This window comes from Haemaphysalis longicornis, unplaced genomic scaffold (assembly GCF_048455015.1).
Source record: "Haemaphysalis longicornis isolate Haplotype H1 unplaced genomic scaffold, Haemaphysalis longicornis Haplotype H1 scaffold_1, whole genome shotgun sequence".
Lineage (NCBI taxonomy): Eukaryota > Metazoa > Arthropoda > Arachnida > Ixodida > Ixodidae > Haemaphysalis > Haemaphysalis longicornis.
This window is the reverse complement of record NW_027526203.1, coordinates 317404047-317431326: the sequence shown is the minus strand read 5'-3', so window position 1 is coordinate 317431326 and position 27280 is coordinate 317404047. Positions and strand designations below refer to the sequence as shown.

General features: G+C 47.0%; 1 protein-coding gene across 2 annotated transcripts in view; it reads left to right on the top strand.

Moving 5' to 3' along the window:
• Positions 1-26814, top strand: part of Abl (tyrosine-protein kinase Abl) — a 44637-nt gene extending 17823 nt beyond the window's left edge. Inside the window, exons 5-11 of one of the 2 annotated variants that reach the window (XM_077682291.1) lie at positions 5933-6159; positions 6313-6448; positions 11940-12092; positions 12532-12621; positions 17447-17566; positions 18451-18968; positions 24319-26814. In XM_077682291.1, coding sequence (XP_077538417.1) covers positions 5933-6159; positions 6313-6448; positions 11940-12092; positions 12532-12621; positions 17447-17566; positions 18451-18968; positions 24319-26271 — 3197 coding nt within the window. In that variant the 3' untranslated portion in view covers positions 26272-26814. The remainder of the gene's footprint in view (positions 1-5932; positions 6160-6312; positions 6449-11939; positions 12093-12531; positions 12622-17446; positions 17567-18450; positions 18969-24318) is intronic. The other variant, XM_077682292.1, reaches the window with a different exon arrangement.
• The last annotated feature ends 466 nt before the right edge of the window (positions 26815-27280 follow it).

Here is a 27280-nt window from a genome sequence, read left to right as displayed (position 1 = left end):
TCATAATCTGGCTCGTGATCTCAGGCATTCCCATCACAATACCGTCCGTGTTTAATGCCACAGACTGAACAGAAACTTGGCCGAGCGAAGCAGTGAAAATGAACTCAAACCGTACGCTCCGCAGTTCAGGCGGCCGCCATCTTGCGCAGCGACACCCAATCAGGAGGGTCATTTTAGTGCGCCCCGACCGGAGGACCAATAGCACTTCAACATCTATTTCTAGCTTCGTTTGTGCATCGTTTCTTTTCTGCCGTTTGTGCGTTTCTGAATGAACGAAGATAAAAGAGACGAGTGTAACCGGAAAGACGATCGCTCGGCCGATATAACGATATCAAAATGGGGGCGCCCAGTGGCGCCGTTGTGGAGATACAGCGCTCCGAAAATTGCCGTTTTTTTTTGCCCTTTTGCGCTGATAGTTTGTCACCGTGCCTGGCAAAATTATTTTTTATGCCACTTTGCGACGCTTTTCAGCGGAAAAACTTTGCAGGCGCACAGAATAGGAAACATAGAAGCCGAATATGTGGGTTTCAAAAAAACAATGTTTTGGTCATTTTTCCGAAGTTGAAAGCCGCGTCCCCCCTTAAAAATGTAGAAGCTGCCTTTGGGGAAATGTCAGGCAGCGATCCGTATTGTTTCACAAATGGTTTCGGGTAAACAAGGGTTTGAAAAGAGCTTGGCTAATTGTGCTGGCCATGACTGATTTTTATAGCTGGTTAGTAATTGCTCTTAGTTATATTTTCGCTTTATTTGCTCAGCTTAGCGTGCGTCTCTACGCACTCGACCGCATGGGCTAGATATTTTCCAAGTGTCGGTGCTAGCTTCAAAAACAGTGTTAGGCTATTCTTTTCCCCTGCGTGAACGCCGTACAGGGAGGCTGCAGGCATGTAGAAAGAACAAATTGTCTGTAGCATACATACCGTATTTACTCGCGTAATCCTCGCACCCCTAATGTGAGCCACCAAAACTTGGATTTTTTGGTTCCTCGCATAATCCTCGCACCCCCAACTTTGCGGCGGCGAAAGTTGCCTGCTCGCGAAACCCGCATGGTGCACGCGCTCTCCAACGCGTGCCCTCCCCCGCCGCCTCTCCGTTCGGCAGAGAGCGCTGTGTATCCAAGGCCATCCAGGCGCCCTAACAACCCTAACACGTTGCTCACACTGTTTTTGAGCCGGTTTCGCGTGCGCGCAACTAGACGGCGTTCGCGCAGTCCGCTGTCGTGTCGTCGTCGTGGTCCCGCATGGTCCCGTCACTCGCGTCAACGGTGGATAGCTCGCTGCCATTTTGAGAACTTTTTGATCTCTGTTTTGTGCTTGGTGCCGCTTTCAAATTGAAAGCGATAGAGTACGCGATCGAACACGGCAACCGCGCAGCAGGCAGGCACTTCGGCGTCACCGACTTCAATGTGCGTTACTGCAGGGGTAGGGCACGCACATGATGACTACGAGATAGGGCGCGCGCCAGAAAGCAAAGGCGGCAATTTCATGATCGCTGATCGACGAGAGACTGTTTACGTTGTAAAGAATAAAATAAAAAGAAATAGCTGCTGTTGGCAACACTGAGCTTATATATACAAAAAACGGCCGCTACATTTAGCGGGATCGGCAGGAGGCAGATTGGCAACACTGTGTACCGGATTTTTTTTTCCCCCGCATAATTCTCGCACCCCTAACTTAGCATTGACTTTTCCGAAAAAAAACTGCGAGGATTATGCGAGTAAATACGGTATGCAATAATGGTTAAAATTCCCATGTTACACTTAACCCCCCGCCACCCACTGTTTGGGTACTGCATTCTTTGGATACAGCATTTTTTCCAAGATTATGAGGGTCCATTGTAACGAGCATAGACTGTATATTAAGGGGTGAAACAGCTGCGCATATTGCGCAGTTTTGATACAAATTTGTTTTTGTGTGCCAGGCTGCTCCAAAAACTTGAAAATTTCGAAAATTGCGCAAACTGCTCCAAAACGGTATGACAGCCAAGGATTCTAACGCACCCGTTATTTTCAGTAGGGAAAAATTCCTACTAACGGCATACTTTTCCAGCATCCCCAATGTGATGCTGTTTGTAAAGCTTTAATTGATTGATCATTCAATAAAAAAAACGCATAAAATTGTCTCCGAGGTTGTTTTCTTGAAAGTCGCAATGTTGGGTTGCACATGTTGTATTCTGTGTTTTTAAAGTTTTCCCATCGAAAACCATTGCAAAGTCCTGTTGGAAAAATACTTATGTGTACCGAGACGGCAATCTACTTGTGCAAGTTGATGAAAAAACGGCAATTTTCGGAGCACTGTATTTTGGGAACAGCATTACTGGGTGCAGCCATCTCGGTGTGGTGAAGATTGGAAAACATGGCCGCCGGGCGAAGCAGTTGCTCGTGGTTCAGGCAGAGTGCTCTTTGCCGACTTCACTGTGGTTTTGGTTATGAGGGTGGCTGGGTTTACATTTAGTCGTTTGATCTGTTGTGGAAAGTTGCGCGACTAGAAAGACGGGAGTTAATTAAAAACAACGTGGTGCCAGCGAATTCGCCGTGTTTCGGCATTGAGTATGATGCGCGCTTGAAGTGAAATTTCGGACTCATTGCGGTGTTATGAAACGCCGAGTTATTCCTGCCTGTGACAGCGAGTTTGCCAGCGGCGGGAATGGGACGATCGATGCTGCAGAAGTGGCGGCGCAGGCTACCTCACCGCAAAATCTTCCAGCAGTGTCGGATAGCGGGACGGGATATTATTGCATGCTAGTAATAATGGCCCATCTATCTGAAGTGAAATTTAAAGCAAAAAGGGAGGTGGCTAAACATACTAACGTTATTAATCAAATTACGATCATAGTGAACGTGCACCTTGGGGATTGAAATGGGACGGCTAGAGGGGTGCGACGACTGCCACCTCCTTTTGCGCAACTTTTTGGCTGTGGCTCTGCAGTTGTGCGTAAAACCGAGTCTGGGATTACAAAAAAAATTATTTCGGCATTAACATGATAATAAATGCCTTACGATTGCTTAGTTTTTCAATTCGATATTTTCAAATAAACTCCACTCTATCTATGCATAGAGGCTAAGAATTAAAATTGGTTTGTAAAATGTAGTGCAATTCGTACCTTGTGATACTCTGGTAGAAAAAAACTTTGTTGAAAAGCTGTTTCAGTGTTATGCACGTTCAAAACCTATTAAAAAGTGCATTTTTTCCTGCTCGAGTTGCCAAAAATTCGATTTTTTAGGCTCCTAAGGGGGCATAATAAATGTTCTGCTCCGAATCAAGGTTCTTCTGCTCCAAAACCGAAATTTTCCTGCTCCAAAAACTGCTCCCAAATCTGATTCCGCTGTCTCACCCCTGTATATTGAAATTATGAATACACCCTGCGAATTATTTTCTTATTTTAGTGATAGCATTTAAAAAATTCTTTAGACAGACTAATGTTATTTTTGTGCAAAAAAAAATTACAGGATTTGGCCTTTGCAATGCTGCTTACTGTTCACGCACTGACAGAAATTTTAATGTTTTCATTAACTTCCTCGCAAATGGCCTGCATCGAAGAAGACTACAATTAAATAACATTGCTTGTTTTTGCATTAGTCTAATATTTTGTCAAAAGAGGTGGTCAGGTTGGCATGCACACCCGTCGTGGTGGCTCAGTGGCTAAGGCGTTGCACTGCTGAGCACGAGGTCGTGGGTTCGATTCCCGGCCGCGGCACCCGCTTTTCTGATGGAGGCGAAAAGCAAAAATGCCCGTGTGTATGAGATTTCGGCGCACGTTAAGGATCCCCACGTGGTCAAAATCAATCCGGAGCCCTCCACTACGGCGTGCCTCATCGCCTGCGCTGCGTCGGCGCGTTACACCCTACAATCAATCAGGTTGGCATGCAACTTTGAAATTAAGTGCGCAATGTGTTTCTATCTGCTGCTTGTTGGGACCCTGCTGCTTCGATGGTAGAGCCAACCACGTTTTGTTTCGCGGCCGCAAGCTGGCAGATGAAGTGTCTTACTCCAAGTATCTGACTACGAGCCGAGAGGAATTAAGCAGATTCCCTTCACAGTTGACTGCTCGGTGAAGCTACATATGCTGTGAACGACGCATTGCCACACACTGCTTGTGTTGAAAGTTACGCAAATTGCTAGTTCTGCCACACCCGACTGAGTTACATTATGGAGATGCCTTATGAGGTTAAAGGAGCCATGAAGAGAAAATGCAAGTTTGTTTTATTCGAAAGATTTTGGGTTTTATAGTGCCCCCAGCGCTTGTCCGGATACAAATTTAAGTTCAAATTTTGATTTTCCCGCTAAATCGTTCGTTTTCGTGGTCTGCAATGACATCACAGGAACCGACTGCTCTGCAGCCTAGAGTACATTGATTCACGCGTCCGCCATACAGGGTAGAGACGCGTATGCCGCCATTTTGGGTCGCTCGCTTGCTGCTGAAGCAAGTCATTGTGTCAAAACCTCATCAAAATTATCGCCGCAACCTGGTTTACTGGCGAAGTTTGAATCATCTTATCTGTTTCGCGTTGCTAGGTGTAGTAGTGGGAAACGAAAAGAACAACGCGTTGAGCACGTTGACCCAATTGCAGCGGCACGGGACCGTTCAAATGGTGTCTCCACCCTGCAGGGTGGTAGTGTCTTCGAGGAACCCCGCTCTGAACCTAGATGGCGCCACCATACCGTGGCAAGCCGTTTTCTGCCTTTGGTTTGTTTTTGACCGTAATTAAACCTGGCTTGTTTTGTTCTGGGAGAAAATAATCGTTTCCTGAAACAGTGCTCGCTCGACAAATATGGTCACGTAAGACACCGTTGCTTGCGTCAATCGGCCAGTGTCGTCTAAGACAACTCCAAAGCCCAGCAGTGCTGTGCAGCTAAACCAAGCATAGTGCGCACAGTACCATCATCAGCAGTACGCATCAGTACTTCTATGTTTACATGTGCTTTCGTAACTTCCACTGTTCGTCCCACCAGTCTTATTGCTTTATAAAGAATGTGCCCTAAATTTAAGCGCAAATCGCTCGTTCGGCTAGCTTATAAGCTCTACCTAATTTGCGTCTGCTTGTACCGCCCTCCACCAATCGCAGAGCTGGCTCGTATGACATCATAGGTTCTGTTGCGGGAAATGAGCTGGTGGGTCGCATGGCCATTCCCTTTTTTCCTAATTATGTAGCTTATTTGAGCGAAGTCTACGTTAAAAATGGTGTCAGTATGATTCTAACGAGGCAATCTTTTGAATGAACCAAACTTGTGTTTTCTCTTCATGGCTCCTTTAAAAAATGCCGCTATGGTTTCTCCCAGTCTTTTCATCTCAAGCACTGGATGATGTCGGGAAAAGCAGCCAATTGTTGCTTGCTCCTGTTTGCCCAACATGGCGGTGTTGTATGGGTTTGCAAAATGTCAAATACTACTTCAAGTGCAACGCCATGATGCCTCACGCACAACTGAATAGGAAGCATTTTACGTCTGGTTCACCTAACCAACATGGCTGAACTCCCCACCTACAACATCGCTGCTATAGTGCACGGAAAATTTCGTGCACGAAGGAGTCAGTTTCTGTAAGCGATGTTAGTGTTTTTCTTTCTTTTTTTTTTTTTTTTCCATGTTCATGCCGGCTCTTTTGAGTATTGCAAAGCTTCCCATCAATGCCAGACAGTTTGTGTCAACATCAGGATGGGTGCATGCTGCGGATGAAAGTTGGCAATGAAACGCACAGTGCAGAAGACAAATGAACAGAGAATGTCTGTGTCTGGCCTCGCGTAGTTGAAGTTGGGGGCTGGTAATCCACTGAACTGATAGCTTGGAGGGGAGTCGGGCCAAATGCACGCAAGTCTGGTTGTAGCCAGACATGACAACACCAACTGTGTACTTTTTGTGTGTACTGCAAATGAGGGGGCTTGCTATTTGTTGGCCATCGTTCCTTGAAAGCCACATGTCGTCGGCACTGTCTTCCACAGGAGTGTGCACACGAGAGCCGCCTTTCTACATCATCACCGAGTTCATGGCCCATGGGAACCTCTTGGAGTACCTGCGCAACTGCTCACGGGAAGAGATCACAGCTGTGGTGCTCATGTACATGGCCACTCAGATTGCCTCGGCCATGTCTTACCTCGAAGCTCGCAGCTTCATTCATCGAGATTTGGCTGCACGCAACTGCCTCGTAGGGGACTGCCATCTCGTGAAGGTGAGTGGGTCACGCTCCCTGGAGGTTGTCTTGCTCTGATTGGTGGAAATGGAAGACAGAAGTGTCAGGCATGTTTCCTTGATGGTTGTCATTGATCTTCAGTGTCCTCCTCATATCCATCACGGTGGTGCTAATTGTGGTGCTAATTTTCAGGTGGCTGATTTCGGACTCGCCCGGCTTATGAGAGACGACACGTACACAGCTCATGCTGGGGCCAAGTTTCCCATCAAATGGACAGCCCCTGAGGGCCTTGCCTACAACAAGTTTTCTACCAAGTCAGACGTGTGGGGTAAGCTGTCAGTAAACTTGTCCTGTTTGCGCACGAAGCACCTTTTATTCATAAATTAATGGGGGTTTCACAAGTTGAGCCTTTGTGACAACTCTACAAACAGGTTTACGTCTTTTACCTTGCCCTGCAGTAGTAACACCATAGTGAGCTCTGGGAACCAAAGGGGGCCCTTGGTCGTTCAGCCGTGTAGAACACGGCAGCAAAGCCTCATATGGGGAAGTGCAGCATAAACCATTCACGACATACTGTATTTACGCGATTGTAAGGAGACTCGAATGTAGGTCGACCCCCCAAAAAATTGCATCTCTCAAAAAAAAAAAAAAATGCGAGCGCCGCCTAGAAAATTGTATTGCAAGAAGCTCTTCCGTCAACTACCAATACCCCCCATACGGCGGCTCTTACGTAAGTGATTGATGCTCCCACAAGAGACGTGCACTCGTGGTGCGTGGAGTAGATGTTAACCCTTTGAGGGTTGAATTTTTTCGCCAAATGCAACCCCCCAGGGTTGATTTTAGTTATTGCTGATTTAAATTCTTCGGATGAATCTATTTCAAGAAAAAATTATCGTAATTCTTTTTAGGGTGACCATAAAGTGACAAAAAAATTGTTTGTGTTGTTACATACATGTGGTTTATTCATGAGTAACACAAGAAAAATTCTCAATAAAAACGAGAGAGTAACAAGCCGGCACCTTTTGAGTGAATCGAAATCAGATAGACATCAGTTTCGCAGGCGCAAAAAGCGGGAAGTGCCTGGAGGACGATACCGAAACCAGCCGCTGCGTGAGCGATAGACGGTGCACCGCTCCTATAAAATACAAAAAAAAACGAAAAGAGGCGCCTGGTGGGCGATACCCAGCGCGTCCCCTCGTTACCAGATGTGCAAGCGATAGCTGGCGCGCCGCTGAAGTAAATCATAAAAAAAAATAAAAAGAAAACCCATCAGCGCAAGAAAATAATTCGACGTATTTCCGCAGTGTGGCAGCACATGCCAAGCAAGAGAAGTTGGCAAAAAAGGCGCGCTTTTTAAACATACTAGCTATGACGTACATATACGTTATTGACCATTTTGAAGGTGTCTGCAGAGGACGTATATGTACGTCCGTGACCCTGAAAGGGTTAAAAAAGAAAAGATTTTGTATAAGCACGCAGAATAACCATGCGCTGTGGGTTGAGCGGGAAGAACACATTCGTTGTGAGATGACAACCATCAAAGCAACCGGCAGCGGCCACTTCCGCGCGTTACCAAAACAAACAACATGGCGGCTGACGGAAGTGGCTGCACACGATTTCCTTTTATTAGTGAGTACGTTAGTCGCATTCAATAAGTGTTTTGTTTGTCTCTAATAAACAAAATGAGTATTAGCGAATCCCTTGATTCAATGCACGGCACTAACGTAGCCACAATCATCATATTGTTCAGTACACTTCCGAACGCGATGGTGGGAGGTTAGTCCCTTTAAGTGCGGTGGACAAAGGGCACAGGTTGGGAACACCAACTCTCAAAGTCGGCATCACCTTTATTGATGCCAGAATGTATGCAGTGGTAAATTAATACGCTACACCTAGATCGTAACCATGGAAACGAGGGTGCAAAGCTGTCTTCACCTCGTAGCACTCCTCATTTCTCGTTTCTCTTGCCGTTACTAGCGGTACACGGATCAATTTCGATTCTAAGTTGACCCCTAAGACGACCCCCCAACATTAGATTGTCAAATTTGAAAAAAAAAGGGTTGACCTACAATCGTGTAAACACGGTATGTTGTGGGAGCCGTGTGAATATGCATTGTAACGAAACCTGCATATACAAAGGCCACACACACAACCTACCTTTTAAGTATTCTTCATTTATAATTGCACAATTGCACAGCACTCTGTAAACACAGAAGATGTGATGGGTCAAGTGTTTTTTCTTTCCCTAAGTCATGGACATGGTTTCAGGTATATTTTGCTTTATTTCAAGGGAAAATGCTTACTGACAGCATAATTTTCCAGCACCCCCAAGTTGATCCTGTTTGTAAAGGTTTAATTGATTGATCATACAATAAAGAACCCGCATAAAATTGTCCCCAAGATAGTTTTTTCGAAGGTCACCATGTCGGGTTGCACATTGAGTTTTTTAAAGTTTTCCCATGGAAAACAATTGCAAAGTCCTGTAGAAAAAATACGCATGTGTACTCAGGCGACAAACTACTGGTGGAAATTGATGAAAAGACTGCAATTTTCGGAGCGCCGTATCTCCAGAACGACATTACTGGGCGCCGCCATCTTGGTGTGGTGAATATTGGAAAACATGGTTGTCGGGTGAAGCAGTTGCTCGTGGTTCAGGCAGAGTGCTCTTCGCCGATTTCTACTGTGGTTTTGGTTATGGGGGTGGCTGGGTTTTCATTTAGTCTTTTGATCTGTTGAGGGAAGTTGCGTGACTCGAAGAACGGGAGTTCATCAAAAACAACGTGGGGCCCGTGAATTCGCCGTGTTTCGGCCTCGGGTGAGAGGCGCGGTGCGTGCTTGAAGTGAAATTTCAGACTCATTGTGGTGTTATAATAAAACGCTGAGTTATTGCTGCCTTTGACAGCGAGCTTGCGCGTGGCGCAAATGAGACGATCGACACTGCAGAAGTGGCGGCGCAGGCTACATCGCCGCAAAATGTTCAAGCAGTGGCCGATAGCGGGACGGGCTATTATTGCACGCTAGTAATAATGGTTTATTTATCTGAAGTGAAATTTAATGCCAAGAGGGAGGTGGCTAAACATACCAGCATTATTCAAATTGCGATCGTAGTGAATGCGCACCTTGGGGATTGAAATGGGAGGGATGGTGGGGTGCGAATATCGTCACCTCGCTATGCGCAACTTTTGCCATGCCTCTACAATTCTGGGTAAAGCCGAGTCTGGGATTACAAAAACAATAATTTTCAGCATTCACATGATAATGAAAATGCCTTACGATTGCTTAGTTTTTCGATTCTATTTTTCATCGGCACTCCATGCTATCTATGCATAGAGCCTAAGAATTTATAAATGGCTTGTAAAAAGGTAGTGCGGTTCGTGCCTTGTGATACTCTAGTAGAAAAAACTTCATTGAAAGGCTCTGGCTCTTTCAGTGTTATGTACGTTCAAAACCCATTAAAAAGTGCGCACCCCCCCCCCGACTTGCCAAAAATTTGATTTTTAGGCTCCTAAGGTGACGTAATAAATGTCATCATTCTGCTCCAAATCAAGGTTCTGCTCCAAAATCAAGATTTCGCTGCTCCAAAAACTGCTCCCAAATCTGATTCAGCTGTCTCACCCCTGAAATGTTTTCCAGCGTGGGTGGGTCCATGAAAAGGCACCTTAGGTTTTCTTTTTCACTGCCAAGTTTCAGAGGAGATGAACGCATGTGGCCACATTGGTGCTCTCTTGCTCTCTCGACAGCTACGGCAGTTAAACAGGAGCTGCCAGATATGGTTCAGTTTTTGTTCTGACCTCACATTTTAGGTTTTTATTGGTAAATGTAAATGCAGCTAAATGATAAGCACGTCTTTTTTTTTTTTTTCCTTTTTTTTTCCTTTTTTTTTTTTTTTTCAGTGAATGCATATTCTTGTTTTAGCTTTGCTGTTAATATAACAGGATGCAGAATTACATTGCATGGTATGTTTATTCACATAACTGGAGCAGGAATGAGAAAGCATGAACTCAAACGAGTAAGATGTTGAGTCCACACAGCAGCTGTACATCTCACTTCCAGTCAAGTCGCTGCTGAGCACGAGGTCGCGGGTTCGATTCCCGGCCGCGGCGGCCGCTTTTCTGATGGAGGCGAAAAGCAAAAATGCCCGTCTGTACGAGATTTCGGTGCTCGTTAAAGATCCCCAGGTGGTCAAAATTAATCCAGAGCCCTCCACTACGACGCGCCTCATCGCCTCCATTGCGTCGGCGCGTTAAACCCTACAATCAATCAAATCATGCTTGCGTAATTAATAATTTATGATGAACACTTTTTTATTTATTTATTATTATTTTTTTTTTTTTTACCCATCTTTATGACTGTGAGGAGGCAAGACACATCAATGACTAAGTCATATTTATGCTCTCTTCAACCTTAGGAAGGCTGAAAAGGAAGGTTAAATAGTGATTAAGAACCTTTCTGGGTGCCTGCAGTATACAGTGTGCACAATGTATCTAGAAAAAAAAACTGTACTTGGAACGATAGCACCTGAAAGCAACACAAAGTACCACCACTAGAAGAGATGACGACCTTCAGTATGATAGGAACAACACTCTCCTGAATCCTGGTAAAATGTTCATTTACAGCTTACGAAGGGATATTCGGTAACCCCCTTTACAAAGGAGTGGGCACTAGGGCAGTAGTGACCCATTGGCACTAAAATTTTGCATGAGGGCTGCTTTTCAGGGCTCAGTTTGTTTGTTTAACACAGAGTTTGGTGATTTCACTTACCTGGTTATTTTGAACTTGAATGAAAATTTAAGCATATTGGCATTGCATCTGTGGTGGCCATCTTTGCATGTTGTGTAACGGCGGTGCCTTCTGTTGACGCCAGAACGAAATGCTTAAAGGCCAACTGCACTCAAAATTTCAACCTCTTGAAAACGCCATTTTCATATAGTCTGCCTGGCAAGATACAAAATATGACAGCTGAAATGCACGTATCCGCGGTGCAAATAACCATAAAAAAGCGGAGATTTTGAAACCGAACGTGAGAAGAGCGCGGCATTACAGCCAGGCTGAAGTGCGCTACAGCCAACCCAGCCAGCGAGCGACGGCACGCGGCCGGCCGGCTGGAGCAAACCTGCGCGCAATGCTCCGCCCTCGCCGCAGCCCTAGGAGAAGCATGCCCAGCGCAGCTCAACCAGTTCTCCTGGCTGGCTGTAGGATAAAGCGCAGGGCTAGCCGCAGTGTCGCTTCCGCTTCACGGCTGTTTGCGGGATCCACCGGCAGGTGCAGCGTTGCTTGCGACGGAGCTATTTTAGGCACTTTTAATTAATTAACCAAGCATTTCGCGGGGATACCAGTCCTGTTCCAGTTGGTTTGATGGTATGTACTGTACATTCAAAGTAAATTTGGACGAGGTGAAATTTGAGTGCAGCTTAACGGGATACTAAAGGGAGGAAACAAGTTGGCCTGTATTGGTAGATAACAGTGCTGAGAATCTAAATACACCATCCTCACAACTAGCAGTTGCTTAACAAGGCATAAAATGCCAGAAACGTTAAAACAGGTGTCAGCGTTCCGTACGCTTTTGGGTACTACGGTTTGTGACACCACAAAAGTTCTGAACAGCGAGAGCTCATTGGAGAAGCATCTATAAATGTATTCCTGAAATAAACAGTTCATAAGTGGTTGAGCATGTGAAATAAATGGTCTCTGAAAACAGGAGGAGAAAAGCATCGCACCAGTACTCTCAAGTGTCGTAGACTTTTGAGGCTAATATCCGTAAAAGTGAATATTGCACCAGTGTTTGACCCTGTGTGTCCTTCTATCTTGTTTTTATGCAGCGTTTGGTATCCTGCTGTGGGAGATTGCTACTTACGGAATGTCCCCCTACCCTGGTGTGGACCTTACTGACGTGTACCACATGCTTGAGTCAGGATACCGAATGGAGTGCCCCCCAGGCTGCCCAGCCAGAGTGTACGAGCTCATGCGTCAGTGTAAGTTTCATTTTGCTTTCCTGCATTGTCCTTTAAAGCAGCCTCTAGGAGCTACTGTGTGTTTGCGAATCATCTGAGGTCACTGCACTTGGAGCATGTGACACTTGCGATATGCTATAAGGTTTTCTGTAGATAAATGTGGAAATTCTCCTTGGAAGACCTTATTTCGTATTAATGAAGCTGTGTTTATGAAGTTTTCATTTTTTCAGCTATGTTATTTGCTTTTGAATAGCTTATGCGGTTGACTTCATGCGACCTTTCTTTGTCTCAGTTGTTTCACTGAGGCTTCCCAATTCGTTGTATTTTTTCATTGGATCCTTTCCCAGATGTAGCGTGTGTTTGCTTAGCAGAGTTGAGCATTCTAATCATGTGAACTTGACGGACATGTGGTGCGTGTGCTACTGTAGCTGATTTTGGTCTCCTGATGGGCTCCCCGCAGGCTGGCAGTGGGAGACCACAGACCGTCCTACATTCCAGGAGATACACAACACTTTGGAGAACATGTTCCAGAACTCAAGCATCACTGAAGGTGAGTTCATTGGCACGTTTTTGAATTACGTACCCCCTGTAGTTGCAGTGCTGCTTGTTTCCATGTTCTTAAAGTGCATGGAATTACAATATCATTTGCAAGTCTGAAGTTCATATTGAGTGTGTAATGAACAATACGAATATGCTTTTTTTATGTTATGCTCACGAGAATGTGCATTTATCGTGCATTGCTGCAACGTCTACGAACAGGCAAGGGAGGGGAGAATGCAAAGAATTTATTTGCGTGTTCGCATGATTTCAGTATCCTGCAGTACGACCTTGTTTATAAGTTCTTCAGGGAACTTTGGAAAATGGGGAAGCTGTACAATTTGAAATATTTTTGTAGCTGTAGAGAGACTACAGTGGGCCGAAGCTTTTGCTAAGTTGAAGCGGGAAAAAAAATGAACCGGGACCATATAAAATGGTACTAGTTCAGCATGGCGTTCGGTTGAGATTGGATGCTTAGCATGTATTAAAAGGGGGCCCTAAGATACGTTGTGGAACTTGCAAAGTGCAGGGGTGAGACAGCTGCGCATATTGCGCACTTTTGATACAAATCTGCTTTCCTGCGCCAGGCTGCTCCAAAAGCTTGAAAATTGCAAAAATTGCGCCAAACTGCTCTAAAACAGTCTGAGAGCCAAGGATTTTAACGCTCCCGCCAGTTTCAGTGGGGAAAAATGCTTACTGACGGCATAATTTTCCAGCACCCCCAAGGTGATCATGTTTGTAAAGATAAAAACCCGCATAAAATTGTCCCCAAGATAGTTTTTTCGAAGGTCATCATGTCGGGTTGCACATGTTATATTCTGTGTTTTTTTTTTTAAGTTTTCCCATGGAAAACAATTGTAAAGTTCTGTAGAAAAAATACGTATGTGTACTCAGGCAACAAACTACTGGTGAAAATTGATGAAAAGATGGCAATTTTTGGAACGCCGTATCTCCAGAACGGCAATACTGGGCGCCGCCATCTTGATGTGGTGAATATTGGAAAACATGGCCGTCGGGCGAAGCACTTGCTCGTGGTTCAGGCAGAGTGCTCTTCACCGATTTCTACTGTGGTTTTGGTAATGGGGGTGGCGGGGTTTTCATTTAGTCGTTTGATCTGGTGAGGAAAGTTGTGTGACTCGCAGAACGGGAGTTCATCAAAAACAACGTGGGGCCCGTGATTTCACCGTGTTTCGGCCTCGAGTGAGAGGCGCGGTGCGTGAAGTGAAATTTCGGACTCATTGCGGTGATATAATAAAACGCTAAGTTATTGCTGCCCTTGACAGCAAGCTGGCGAGTGGCGGAAATGAGACGATCGACACTGCAGAATTGGCGGCGCAGGCTACATAGCCGCAAAATGTTCAAGCAGTGGCCGATAGCGGGACGGGCTATTATTGCACGCTAGTAATAATTGTTTATCTATCTGAAGTGAAATTTAATGCCAAGAGGGAGGTGGGTAAACATACCAGCGTTATTCAAATTGCGATCGTAGTCAATGCGAACCTTGGGGATTCAAATGGGAGGGCTGGTGGGGTGCGAAGATTGTCACCGCGCTTTGCGCAACTTTTGCCATGCCTCTACAATTGTGTGTAAAGCCGAGTCTGGGATAATAAAAATAATAATTTCAGCATTCGCATGATAATGAAAATGCCTTATGCTTAGTTTTTCGATTCAATGTTTTCAACGGCACGGCATGCTATCTATGCATAGAGCCTAACAATTTATAAATGGCTTGTAAAAAGGTAGCGCAGTTCGTGCCTTGTGATACTCTAGTAGAAAATACTTCATTGAAAGGCTGTTTCAGTGTTATGTACGTTCAAAACCCCATTAAAAAGTGCGCCACCCCCCTTTCCCCACCCCCCGAGTTGCCAAAAATTTGATTTTAAGGCGCCTAAGTTGACGTAATAAATGTCGTCATTCTGCTCCAAATCAAGGTTCTTCTGCTCCAAAATCGAGATTTCGCTGCTCCAAAAACTGCTCCCGAATCTGATTCAGCTGTCTCACCCCTGAAAGTGGCCTGTCTTAGCTCCAGCTTACGCAGCCATGAGGACCTGAGCCAAATATTGCATGCGTGCATACAACGGACCACTCCTAATTTCACATTGAATACGCTACAATTTCCCTTCATTTTATTTGAGGCTGCTGGATTATGTTTGCGCCAATTGGCCTTACTTAGCTCAAACTTGCTATTGGACGTAGCTTGTGAATGTCGCAGCTGCTAAAAATGACAATCATAGCTGAAATATAGGCATGAGGGATTTCTGCCTTCTAAGTAAATAGTGATTTTCTTTGAATAACCTCAAAGCGAATCATTTGGATGGGTGCAAAATGTAACCAGCAGCAGGCATGAACACAGCGCAATACCAGCATGGTTCCTGCAAAGAGCCACAGATACCAATATGCCAGCAATAAAGTGACTGCAGCACACAGGAAAAGCTTTAGGTTCCAAATTCCTTTTTTTATTCAATACACCAACCATGATGCAGTTTTTTTTTTTTTGGACCTGCGGGAATTAAAAGAAGAAAATGGATCTGTGGTCCACATTCCTAAGCCAAAACTATGGCATTCACACTTCATCTGTGTGCTGTGTCCCGTTCCCCCTCCCTCTTTTTTTTTTTTTTTTTTTGTCCCTTTTTTTGCGTTTCCGCCGTCCACTCTGCACGTACTGAAGATCTGCAACTAATCGACCTCAGTGTCAGCTATTATGGTACCTGCTTGCATGCAAGTCTGTTTTCACATGTTCAAGTTATAAATGCACCACTTTTACTCGTCATCAAAATTTTTGGATTTTTTCTCCCCCACTTCATGACCAATGCTCAGAGGTACGATGGCTCACGATGGCCCAGAGGTACAGCACTCGCCTTGTATGCGGGAGGTACTGGGTTTAAATCCTGGTACCGCCGGGCACCCACCGGTTTCTTTAACGGGTACAGGCGTCCCTGGTCGAGTGCGGGCCCCTGAAAGGGGAATCCACGCCTGGAAAGCTTCCTTTACCTTTGTGAGGGGCCCTGACCCTTGTCCATCTGGCAGGGCCCCCCGGCCATCATGCTGCGTTGCGCCATTGCGGGGGGGTGAAAGCGTCTGGCGGCATGTCCTGCCACAGGCGGTTGCGAGTTGAGCGTCCACCGTGGCTCTGGAAGGCACCATGTGCATTGGTGGCGCCGGGCACCTACCGGTAAAATAGGTACAAGTGACTCCCTGGCCTGGCGTTCGGTCCATGTGTGGGACTACAATGCTTGGGAAGTTCACCCGGCTTGCACGGGAAATCGCCCCTATGGAAAGGGGTGGCTGCAAAAACGCAGGAACTTTTTTTAATGACCAGAGAAGTAATGATAAAATGGGTTGTTTATGGTATAGAGCTGCCACACAAGTAGCGTGCAGGTAGATGTCGGGTTGTAAAAAGCACTCCAGCACCTGCCAGCCACCACGGCTGCCAATGGAAAGATGGCGCCGCAGGAGGGGAAACTCCAGCAATGGTAACAGATGAAAACATTGCCTTGAATAGAAGGTTTCTGTTCTCGACATGGTTTATTATACGTATTTTATCCACTGCTAATCGTATCCGAATGCTGGTACCACAGGGTTAGCTTGGCTTTGCTTAGCTTAATCTTAGTGACTGGGCTCCAGCATATGAAACAGACTTGAGGCTAATGTCACGGCAGAAAAAAAAGAAAAGCTAGCGTAGGCTTGAAAGGGAATGCACTCCAAAAATGCATCATTTGGGGTCCCGGGAGGCAGCCTAACTTCAACTATTCATATGCTTGTTACTTCGGCAGTTCCAAATATTGACTCACATACTGAATAGTGATCTTAAAATTCAGCAGTGAAAGGTAATAGTGGTGGTGTTAAAGAAGAGGGAAAATAGGAAACTGCCTCCGTACTTCCAGTATGTGCAACCACTTACTCCCTCATGAGTTTTGGATGCAGTCCAGCACTTGCTCCTACCCACCCCTCCCCCCTCCACCCACCCTCATCCTCTATTACAAAGGTCTGAGGGGAGTCCTTGGACTGCCCATGGGCTATCCAGGTCGGATATCGGGGAGGCCCTTTGTCTAACTGGCCACTTATAATTTTGGTTGCCATTTCTGCATGTGATCGCTGCCGTTCCTATGCAATGTGTTCTACATGGGCCCTGTGTACGGTTGTGCATGCAGTGTTTAAATAATTTTCTGGTAATAAACAACGTGGCAAGCACTTGATGCGCTGCTTATTTGGAAGAAGCTTTGTACAATGCACAATGATGACAGCCTGTGGATCAGCGCAAAGGCTTGCACTGTCATGACACCGTGTGGTGCACCAAAAGAGCACCCGCGTCAGAGAGCAGAAGGGTGGGGATTAGAGGTAATGCGATTCCCATATTTCTTTGCTGTGAAGGGAGCACAGTGGATTGGGCGTAGCTTCAGGGAGAGGTGCGGAGGCAGTGTTTGGTCGTTTAAAAACTGCGGCGATACTGCGGGCCTTTCAAAATTGCTACTCGTGGAAGAGGTTTTTCCGCTCAGTGCACTTTTAGCATAACTGCGTTCTTAAATTGGGGAATACTTTGGCAGGGAATTTTAATAAATCTGTTTGCTCAAAATGTGTACAAAGCAGTGTTTCCACAATGTTTTCTTTGGTTGCTTCAGCATGCCCTGTGCAAGTGTGCTTTTCTAACTGCATGCAGTTTGGCCTAAATTCTCCCCGCCAGGCCTTCTTGCTCTGAATGCCCTCGCTCTTGAAGGGTCTCTTGGCTGTTTTAAGTCCAGACCTTATTGTTTTTGGGTAAGAAGCATCATTTGGCTTGCTATAAATTGGAGCCTCATTTGGATTGTCGGGGCTCTTCTCTCCCTCTCTCTCTTTCTTAGAGGTGGAGCGACAGCTGGAAAAGCAATCCCCAGCCATGGCGTACAAGAAGCACCCTGGGAACTCGCCAACTGTAGGCACCATGACTGATGACGATCAAGAGAACAGAGCACCTGACACCAGTGAGTGTAGGGGGCAGGTCTGAGAAGGCCATGTAAGGTTACTGGGTGTTTCCTATGAGTGCCCACATATTTGACACGTGCAGAATTAGTTGAATGGTGCTATATCAGGAAGAGTTGCAACTGTTTCCCTGGCCTATGGTCTTAAATTGAGAGCTTCAAACAAATGCTCATCAAAGTTTCTGCACCTCTGCAGACTGCAACTACCTATGAGCTTTTTTTTTTAGTAAGTCTGTTGCAGGGGCACTAACGATGGGTCGCAGCAGGGGTTTTCTTAGGGTGGAGGGGGGCGGGGTGGGGTGCTTCTACAGGTTTTATAATGCAGCTTTATGAGCCCTGCGTGCCATGGTGTAGCTGTACAAAGAAGTGAAATTTAGCTTTTTGGGGCAAGCAGTAATCGGGATATATGCTTTAGAGTGTGAAAACGGCAGAATATGAAAATAAAAAAATACAGTGCAATGGGAAGTGTGCACATCTTGACGAAGGACGGAGAGGCGCACACAGCTGCAGGGCTTGCGTGCATCTCCTCATCAAAAATGTGCACTGTTCACACTTTACACCGTGTCACCAACTAGCCAAAGATGGTGCCCTACTGGAGTTGAGTGGAACTGTGGTGCGGGTTGAGATAGGTGGACCTCTGAGTAACATAATGGACAGGGAATTGGCGAAGCTTTTGGAGAGGCGCAGAGAAGGGATGGGAAGGAATTTGGACAGTTGGAGTAGTGGGAAGCTACTAAGTCATCCTGTGCACGGCAGTGGAAAGCAGTGTGCAGCATGCACGCTCAACACGTGCGAGGAATATAGCTGGCCCCCGGCTGTTTCCATGCATTTCAGCACCAAAGCCTGGTACCTGTACCTTTTTTTCTTCCCCCTTCTTAATGGTACAGAGGACCAGCTGTCTGTTCAGGGCCGCACATTCTCTCGGATTGTGACCAGGATAACCTGGATGCTGGCCCCCCGCCCAGGTAACCCGGGAGTGCTGCCAGCCAAGCCCACCCAGCAGCAGGGCCTGCTGCAGGGGAAGTCGGGCACCGTGCAGCTGCGGCGGCCAGGTCCTCGCAACAAGCAGGCACCCGTTCCCCCAAAGCGGACCAGCTCCTTCCGCGACAGCACCTACCAGGATCGCAACCCGGACGACGAGGATGCTGACGAGGAGGAGCTCAACAACGGGGGCCTGGAGCGGGTGTTTGAGGTGGCGGGCGACTGTGGCGGCCCCGAGGCCAAGCAATCCACGCCTGACACCGAGGAGTCCGAGCTCCACTCCACGACCAGCGTGCCGGATGTCTCCCAGCTCAACGCCAAGCCGCAGAAGCTCAGGAAAGCGCGCACATACCCACCCAACCTGCAGCCCCAAAGGGCGGGTAAAGATGTGGCCACTGCCCTCTCGACGAAGCAGGCCAAGAAGGTGAGCCATGGCACATCGGGCTTGACAGGTGGCTGGGGCCACAGGTGGTTCCTGCCAGTTGCCAGCAGTAATTCATACTTGTGGGCAGTTTCTACGGGAAACCATAGTGGTGTTGGCTGGCATGTGCTTTTGCAGTTTAAGGGGGTACGCAGCTTTCAACTTCGGAAAAATGACCAGAACATCGTTTTTCTTTTTTTAAGCCATATTATCAGCTTCTATGTTTTCTATTCTGTGTGTTTGCAAAGCTTTTTTGCCGAAAACCGTCGCAAAGTGGCATAAAAAAATACTTTTGCTAGCCCAGGAGTGAAGCAGCTACGCCATTTGCGTCATTGAGCGCCAATCTTGTTTACCTGTGCCAGCCTGCGCTGAACCGTCTCTATTGCTCCAATCACGTTTATCGGCACAGTCCTGCGCCACAACGCCCGAATGGAGCCGCGAGATACAACCGCCATGATGCCCCGTGCCCGAAAACTTGGCTGGAACATCGTGTTTTCAGTTTCAAGGCGGTTATGATTTCGATTTCGTCAAGGCCATGAGCAGCTATGGAAGTTGGCTTTTGCATAGTGGTAAGACCGCAGGCCCTATGCGTCTTCACTTTGGACTTATTTGTGTCGCACTTACCGTATAAGTCGGATTATAGGTCGAGCCGGAATATAGGTCGACCCCCTTACCTTGCAGCCGAAAAACAGGAAAAGAAGTTATGCAAACAACATCATTTTATTGAAGCTATAAGCGTTTGGTTTGTCTAATGTTGTTCATTAGAGCCGTCTGGTGTCTTGCTGGCTGTCTGCCACACGGCAATTCGTCCTCGGTGCAAGCCGGGGAATTGCTTCTGGAGCACTTCCTAAACGCTCACAAGACCATGTCATCACTAAGCGAGCACCAAGCATGGCACACCCATGTGTCGAACGTCGCGAGAGCCAGTCCGTGCAGGCGGCCAGCTGTCTTGGGGTTATCACCACCCATCCATTTCGGACTTCTCTCTGCAATGCTTGCAGGGAAAAGTCGCCACCTTGTCCTTCAGTTCCAGGTGCACAGCGCGGCGGTCACGAAATGAGGTCTTCCGAGGATGGCATATCGCGAGCTGCTCCTTCAGCTTATGCCAGTAGCGTGAACTCTTTTCGGTGACACCGAACTGGCGGAAGCCGGGCGTGTTGCCGTTAACTTGAGCATACTTTACGGCGTTTATTTTAAATGCTGTGGGTAACTGGCGCCAACTCCTTGAACGTACCTTTGGCGAGAAGAAATTATCAACCACACGCTCATTGACAGCGAGACAAGCAACAAAAAAAAAAAGATGGCAGCACGTCCGATTGATGTCGGTGGCGATGGTGCCTTTGCGGTTTGGATGGGCTCTATGAGCTGCCTAGTTGGCAGATGACAAATAATATTATGCCAATGACCGGTATATAGGTCGAGGGGTGACTTTTCGGCAAATTTTTTTGTAAAAAAATCGTGACCTATATTCCGACTTGTACAGTATTTGTGTCCACGTGATTTTTACCCGCTAGAGATTGTGTAAGTGGTCTTAACCAATGTAACACCACCACTCCTGCTTAGGCCCATTCGTAACCCGCAGTATTGTTTAAATTTGAATGGTTTTGTTTGCTGGTGCTGGCCGCCGCGCCACAATCTGGAAAAAAGTTTGTGAATTTCTTTTATTTCACATAACAGACAGATAGAAAACAGTATATTCGCATGAGAAGTTGTGGCTTAGTAGAGGTGAACTTCTATTTAGTTGACTTTTTTTGGCGAGCATAGCTGCATGCATAGAATGGGCCCTTGGACGGTTCGCCCTCGCTTGTTTATTCGGTTTGCCTTTATTGTGAGCTAATTACTCATTTTCGCTTGTGAACTTTGGGGTTGGCTTTGCCTATGTGGAGGATGGTCCAGCATTAATTATACCTTCTAACACACTCTCATTGCGTATTCTAGCTACGGCGTGCGTTCGTCGACTCTCACAACTTTGTGACTGGCGAAGAAACAAGCTGTTTTGCTCAGCACGCACGGAAACCGCTGTTCGATAGCAAGAATGCAAGCAAACGCCTAGTTTAACGAATGCCGCCGTGCGTGCGCCTAACACTGCTATCCACCACACACAAATACAGGCCTATTATCTGATCCCCTTCGACTCTGCGCGTGAAATTTACCCTTTGAACAGTGATAATGCAGCGCACTCGCTGGGGCCAAAGGTAGAAAACTCCGCATATTGTAAATTTCCTGCTGTAGTAGAAGAACTACGTTCCTGTTTTGGAGTAGGTTCTGGTGCAAGGTAGAACGCCTGATATAGTAGATAAATCAATTAAACTTAATTGACAGGTGGCTGGCACAGCAGCCTGTGCCAGCCAAACGGCCTTTCTGGCTGCTCCAAACCTGCTCCAAAAGGCCTTCCTGGCTGCTCCAAGCCTGCTACAAAAGGCAGCTTTGCCTGCTCCCGCGACTGCTCCCGAACCCATCTACTTTATTCCGCCCCTGCTAGCCGCAGTCACAAAATATCAACGCAAAAGGGCGAAAAAACGACAATTTTCGGAGCGCTGTATTACCGCAACAGTGCCACTGGGCGTGGCCATTTTGGTACCATTAGATCAGCTGAGTGATCCTCTTTCTGGTTCTGGTCGTCTCTTTTATCTTCATTCACTCACATATGCACAAACGGCAGAAAAAGAATGATGCATAAACGAAGCCAGAAATAGCTGCTGAAGCGCGATTGGCCCTACCGTCTGGGTGCGCTGAATTGGCTCTCCTGATTGGGTGTCGCAGCAGCAACGGGAGATTGTGGCCACCTGAACTGCGAGTGCGTTTTTAAGTTCATTTTCACTGTTTCACTCGGCAAAGTTTTTGTTCAGTCATTTTTGTATGCTGTGGTATTCAACACTTCACATTATCGCGATGGGAATGCGCGAGATCACAAGCAAGATTACGGGAAGTTGCGTGGCTCAAAAGGCCGGTGTCATCAAACGCTTCGTGGTGCGCAGGACTTTACCCAGAGGGTGAAACGTGGTGTGTGCGCTTGTGATAGCGGTTCGCAAAGTGAACTTTTAGTGTGATTTGCGATGTTTACTCGTTTAGCTATTGCAATGTTTGTTTGACTGTAGGTTCCCCAGCCTTGTGAAAGAAGCGGTCGGCGCGGCAAAAGCTGCAGTGTGCATGGAATAGCTGCTGCGCATTAGAGCCTGACTGCGCAACCACTTACGATTGAACGAAGTAGTTGTAATTAATGCCTGCGACATTAGATTTAATCTTAAAAGCGACCTGGCAAGCCTAATCAGGGATGATCAAAGTATGGTATGTTCCGGTAAGCGTGCGCCGCGATGCGCACTAGCCATATTGCCTTTCTTGTGCAACGTTTCCATGCACTTCTAGTAATCATGCGAACAGGTCCGAGTAGGGAATAAAAGCCTGTTCACGGCGTTAAAAATGCAGCTTACTGTCGCAGAATATAACAGATTAAATTTTTTAGGGAAATTATTAATACCAGTGCATACATCCGTTTAGTGCATACTGGCTGTGCTGCAAGGAATATTGGGTTCCCTGAATGTCAAGAGTACTAAAGAAATGTTCATGCATTGAAGCTACAGGTATGCAGAATACTATACCATGGTTCAAAGTAGCTCATTTTTATCCTCGTGGTGTGTTAACTTTTGGCAATGAACACCTGCATGTATGAGCACGAAGTTGCTGCTCCAGGCAAGGTTATAAAGCATAAAAGAAGCTGAAAGTCAGTTTTTAAATTTAAGTAAAATAAAAAGAGTGCTTCACTTGTTGTCGTGGTGACAACACTGCAAAGGGAAGTTGTCCAATGCAATACAGGCAACCAGATAACCTACTTTGCATTAAAGCCATCTCCCCCCCATTTGGTCTGTAAACTAAGCTATGTACTCTTCACACAGAACCTGAACATGATGTTTTGTGGTAAGAAAAAGGCTGCAAAAGGCACCCCTATTTCAAGGCAAGGCATTCGAGAAACCCCGTGTTCAATGGGACACGAAAGGCTGCAACCCTAGCGACTTTTGATAAATGAAATCTATGTTGGAACTTCGGAGGTCGTTTTCTCATGACTCTTTTTTTGCCACCTGCGCCGCTTGTTCTAGTGATTTCTTCGTCACTGCTGGGTCTATTTTGATTCCATTTTTTGCGTTACATTCCTTGATAAACGGTTGAGGTCGTGACATTCTTGGTTTTCCAGGTTTTCTTTTTGTGAATTTTTTATTCAAGTAGTTGTTCACAGTCTACATGCCTGTTGTACATTCACCTCTAAAAAACTGAAAACTAAAAAAAAATGTGTTGTGAATAAAAAAACTAAGACTGTCACCTCTTTCCATTCATTTGGGAATGCAAAGCACTTCGAACAAGTTTTCTGTCGTGTTTTATAAGCCACTCAAGCTTAGTACAAGGTGAACAGGAACAAAATTTTATAACTGAAAAAGTTTTCAAAATTTTCATCAAAATCTACAAAGAAATAAAATGTTGCTTTCAAAAGTTGCTTTCAATGTTGCCGAATAGCTTTAATGCAATGGACCAATTCCAGACGTTAGACGGGAATATGAACTTAAGCCGTTGTGCCAAAACAATTGGTGTCCTTGCATGGTGAGTGTCACCGATAATGGGGCTCTGAAATGGGCTTGCATGAACTCACTTGAAGATCCACCTGCTTATCGCCTTCCACCCAGGTGTTTCTTGTTGCTATTTTGGTACAGTATCTTGCTTGCTTGGTGCTTTAGTTTTAGCATCAAAATGTGGGTATTCATGCCTCAAGCTGCACTCCGTGACTTTTGTGATTTAGAAGAACCAGTTAAAGATAGTGCTACATCCTTAGCACATCATCCTGAATTTTAATCTTAGAACCACTGCACAGGGTGATCGGCAAGGTTGTCCAGTTACGTCAGTCGTCAAGTGTGGGAAATGCCTTGAGTGGCTGTCACCCTGTCTGTGTCTTTCCTCTAGCTGAATTAAATGCAGCTTGTGTTCAACTCTGAATGTTTTTCTTCTGCTATGGCTTTTTTTTTTTTTTTTTTAATTTTATGCCGTCATGATCTCTAAGCGTACCTTTCTTGTCTCTTTCAAAAATAGAACAGTTTTTCATCAGGTGTTGCAGATAGGTGGTGGTGCACTACGTGTGCTTTATGTGTTGTTAGGGCTGTCATGTTGCTTATCTATTGCCTTTGCTGAAGAATTAGAGGTGTTTGTTAGTTAGGCACTGCATGTCCTTCTCTCGTCCCGTCTGTGCCACGTTTTTCCGACCTCCCACAGAGTTCTTCAGTTTTAAAGATTCTGCCTATATAGCCTAAAATCACACACGTTTGTTGCTTCTTAGGAGCTGATCTGTTTTTCTTCCTGTTTTCTTCATCAGGTTCAAGTGGCAGCACTAGAGGTTCAAAATGTCAAACGTGCCATCAATAGATATGGGACCTTGCCAAAGGGGGCCCGTATCGGGGCCTACCTGGAATCGTTGCGGCAACACGGACTGCACACTGGGACATCCTACCAGGAGCCTGTTGTTGAAGGAGATGGGCACATTCATTACCAATCTGGAAACGTCCTTTCTGTGGGCCAGGGAGCTCGGGTGGCAGTGGGAGCTGATTATGGGCATGCTCGCTGCAAGGTGGGAGAGGCTACGCCACCACATGCCATTTTGCAGCGCCAAAAGTCGGATTTGACTCACACTAAAGTGAGCGATGCCTTTGAAACGGGGTCCATCCCCGAGATGAGGAGGCCGGGACCCAAGCAAGGGCCTTCTCCCAGGCTAGCAAGGCACCAGAGGTTTGATGGCAAGCCTGCTGCCATATCTGCGCGTGATGTGCAGGCTGATAACGTACACGATGCAGTGAGTGAAAGCGAGGCCCAGCTGGGAGTGTCCCAGAAGCGGGAGTCGTTTGAGTCCCTGGCCCTGCAGTCACAGGAAGCCAAGGGAGCACCAGCCACTGTGTCACCGGTCGCGCTGTTTGGGTCATCAGTTGTGCGCAGAACTCTCAAGCGGCGCCCAAAGGACAGACCACCTAGCCCTCCAAAGCACCCTCTGGTTAAGAGTGGCTCTGTGGATGACCAGCTGAGCCGTCACTCAGGAAACTCTAATGCGGCCACAAAGGCTGCCTCAGACAGCAACCAGAGCCCCGTTATGCCCGAGGCTCCCGATGGAAGCCCCATTTCTTACAGTGATGAGGGATTCCCACCACCACCAGAGTTCAGCAACCCAGATCAGCAAACGTTGGAGTGCCAGGAGCTCCGCTCGTCGCCATTAGCAGAACCTTCGACAAAGAACTCAGCCGCTCAGGTGGTCTCGGAGTTGTTTGAGAACCTCAAGATGAAGGCCCGACGAAAAGCTGCCGAGACGGGGGAGGCATGTGCTCAGACGAGTGCTGATTCTTTCTGCGGAGCTAGCCCCGTTGAGAAGAATACTTCCGACGTGTCTTCAAAGCCAGCCGAGCTCCCGAAAAAGACCGTTGTAGAGGACAGCAAGAAGAGGGAGCAGGAGCGCCTTCAGTCACCTACCCAGTCGTTGGAGCCACCAGCTCAAGGGGAAGAGGAGAAGCGGCAGAGCTCAGGGAGCATTAGCAGCCTGAAAAAGCTGTGGGAGAAGGAGACCGGAGGGGGCAAAGTGAGCCCGAAGATTGGCGCCCGAAGGCCCGAGTCGTTGCGTCTTTCCAAAACTGACGGGGGAGATGGCCGGAAGGCGAGCCCTCCGTCGCCACCATCGACGGCTGCCGTGCCACCGAGGACGCCCGACGACGCAGCCGACCCGCTGCAGCAGCAGCAGCAGCAGCAGTTGGCGTCCTCCAAGCCTGTGGTCCCCACCAAGCCTGCCCTCAAGGCGGCGCCCTCCAAGCTGCCCGCTAGCACAGCCAACAAGTTTCTCAAGTCGTCGTCGTCGAGCGGCGGCCAGCAGGCGTCCAAGCCACCCGTGGTGCCCCGCAACCAGCCCAGCACCTCGCCGCAGCCCCGGAAAGGGGCCCCCCCGCGGGGGGACGAGGAGCGGCTGGCGGACAGCAAGAGCTCCATCCTGGAGATCTCGAGCGCGCTGGAGAGCGGCATCGTGGCCCTGAAGGCGGCCGTGCCGGGCTCCCTGAGCAGCGTGAGCGTGATGCAGCTCTCCGACAAGGTGCAGCTGCTGTGCTCCTCGTGTGGCAGCTATGCCGAGAGCGTGCCCCCGCACGGCCGCTTCCGCTTCCGGGAGCTGCTGTCGCGCCTCGAGACGCAGGGCGACCAGCTGCGGACGTGCTCCAGCAACAACAGCGCTGCCAGTGCCAAGCTCTTCACGGACCTGCACAACACGGTCAGGGACCTGGTGAATGTGGTGCAGCGGTGAGCGCCCCTGTACATACTACTACACTCTGGTTCACCGCAACTGTGATTACACTTCACGATGCTCCTCTGTTTCTTGTTTTTTTCTGAATCATTCTAGTCCCTTTTTAGAGACCATGTGTGTGAGGGTGCCCGTCTGCATTCAAGCTCATCACAAGAACCATTGTCAGACTCCCATGATTGTCGGGTGACGGAAGATTGCTGAATGTCCTTGTAGTCGACGACACGAAAATAACTGTTCTGGTCTTTGATCGCCGGGTAATTATAGTAACTGTAATGCTGATGGTATTTATATCACTTTTTAGGATGCTGCAACTTTTTTTATCAACTTGTCAGACCAAAGCCTATGATTTCCAGTGCTTTTATCGCGATAGCTTCTTGTCTGCTGTATTTTAACTGACTTTGAATCTTGACGAATGGCCTTAGTTTTGAGTGTGCGGTGATTGTGCAATTTTCTATGCATCTGTAAATTCTTTGAGTGTGGTTACTGTAACACAAGCAGAAGTGGTACCTTTTAAATTATTCAAAATAAAATAGTAAAAAGAGACTTTGTTCCTCATTTGTAACTCCCAACATGCTCGCCATGGTACGTGGCAGTGATTATAGAAATGCTGTTGATCTGCTTCATGCCATCTCGACAGCGTGTCCGGCCTGAAGGCTGGGGCAAACCATCAGTGCCTGTTTCCGGTTGTGACATTAAAGGTTGGAAGTGGGCCAAGGCACCGGAGAGAAAAGGCAGCCATCATCCCGGTTGTGAAAGACTGAACATGTTTAATTGAAAGTTGGCGTGAATACGCTGCTACCTGTACTAACTCACTGATTCCTTTATTTCCAACTAGCTGACCATAATCGCTAGTGTAGCTGTTTCAGGCAGCCAGAACTGCCAATTAAGTCCTTCCCAACTTCTTATAGTGGTAAACATTGTCTAAGCTCCATTTGACTTGCCTTTTGTGCCATTTGTTTCCATAGTGCAAATTGTGGCACCCTGGACTTGGCGTTCAATCCGCCTTTTT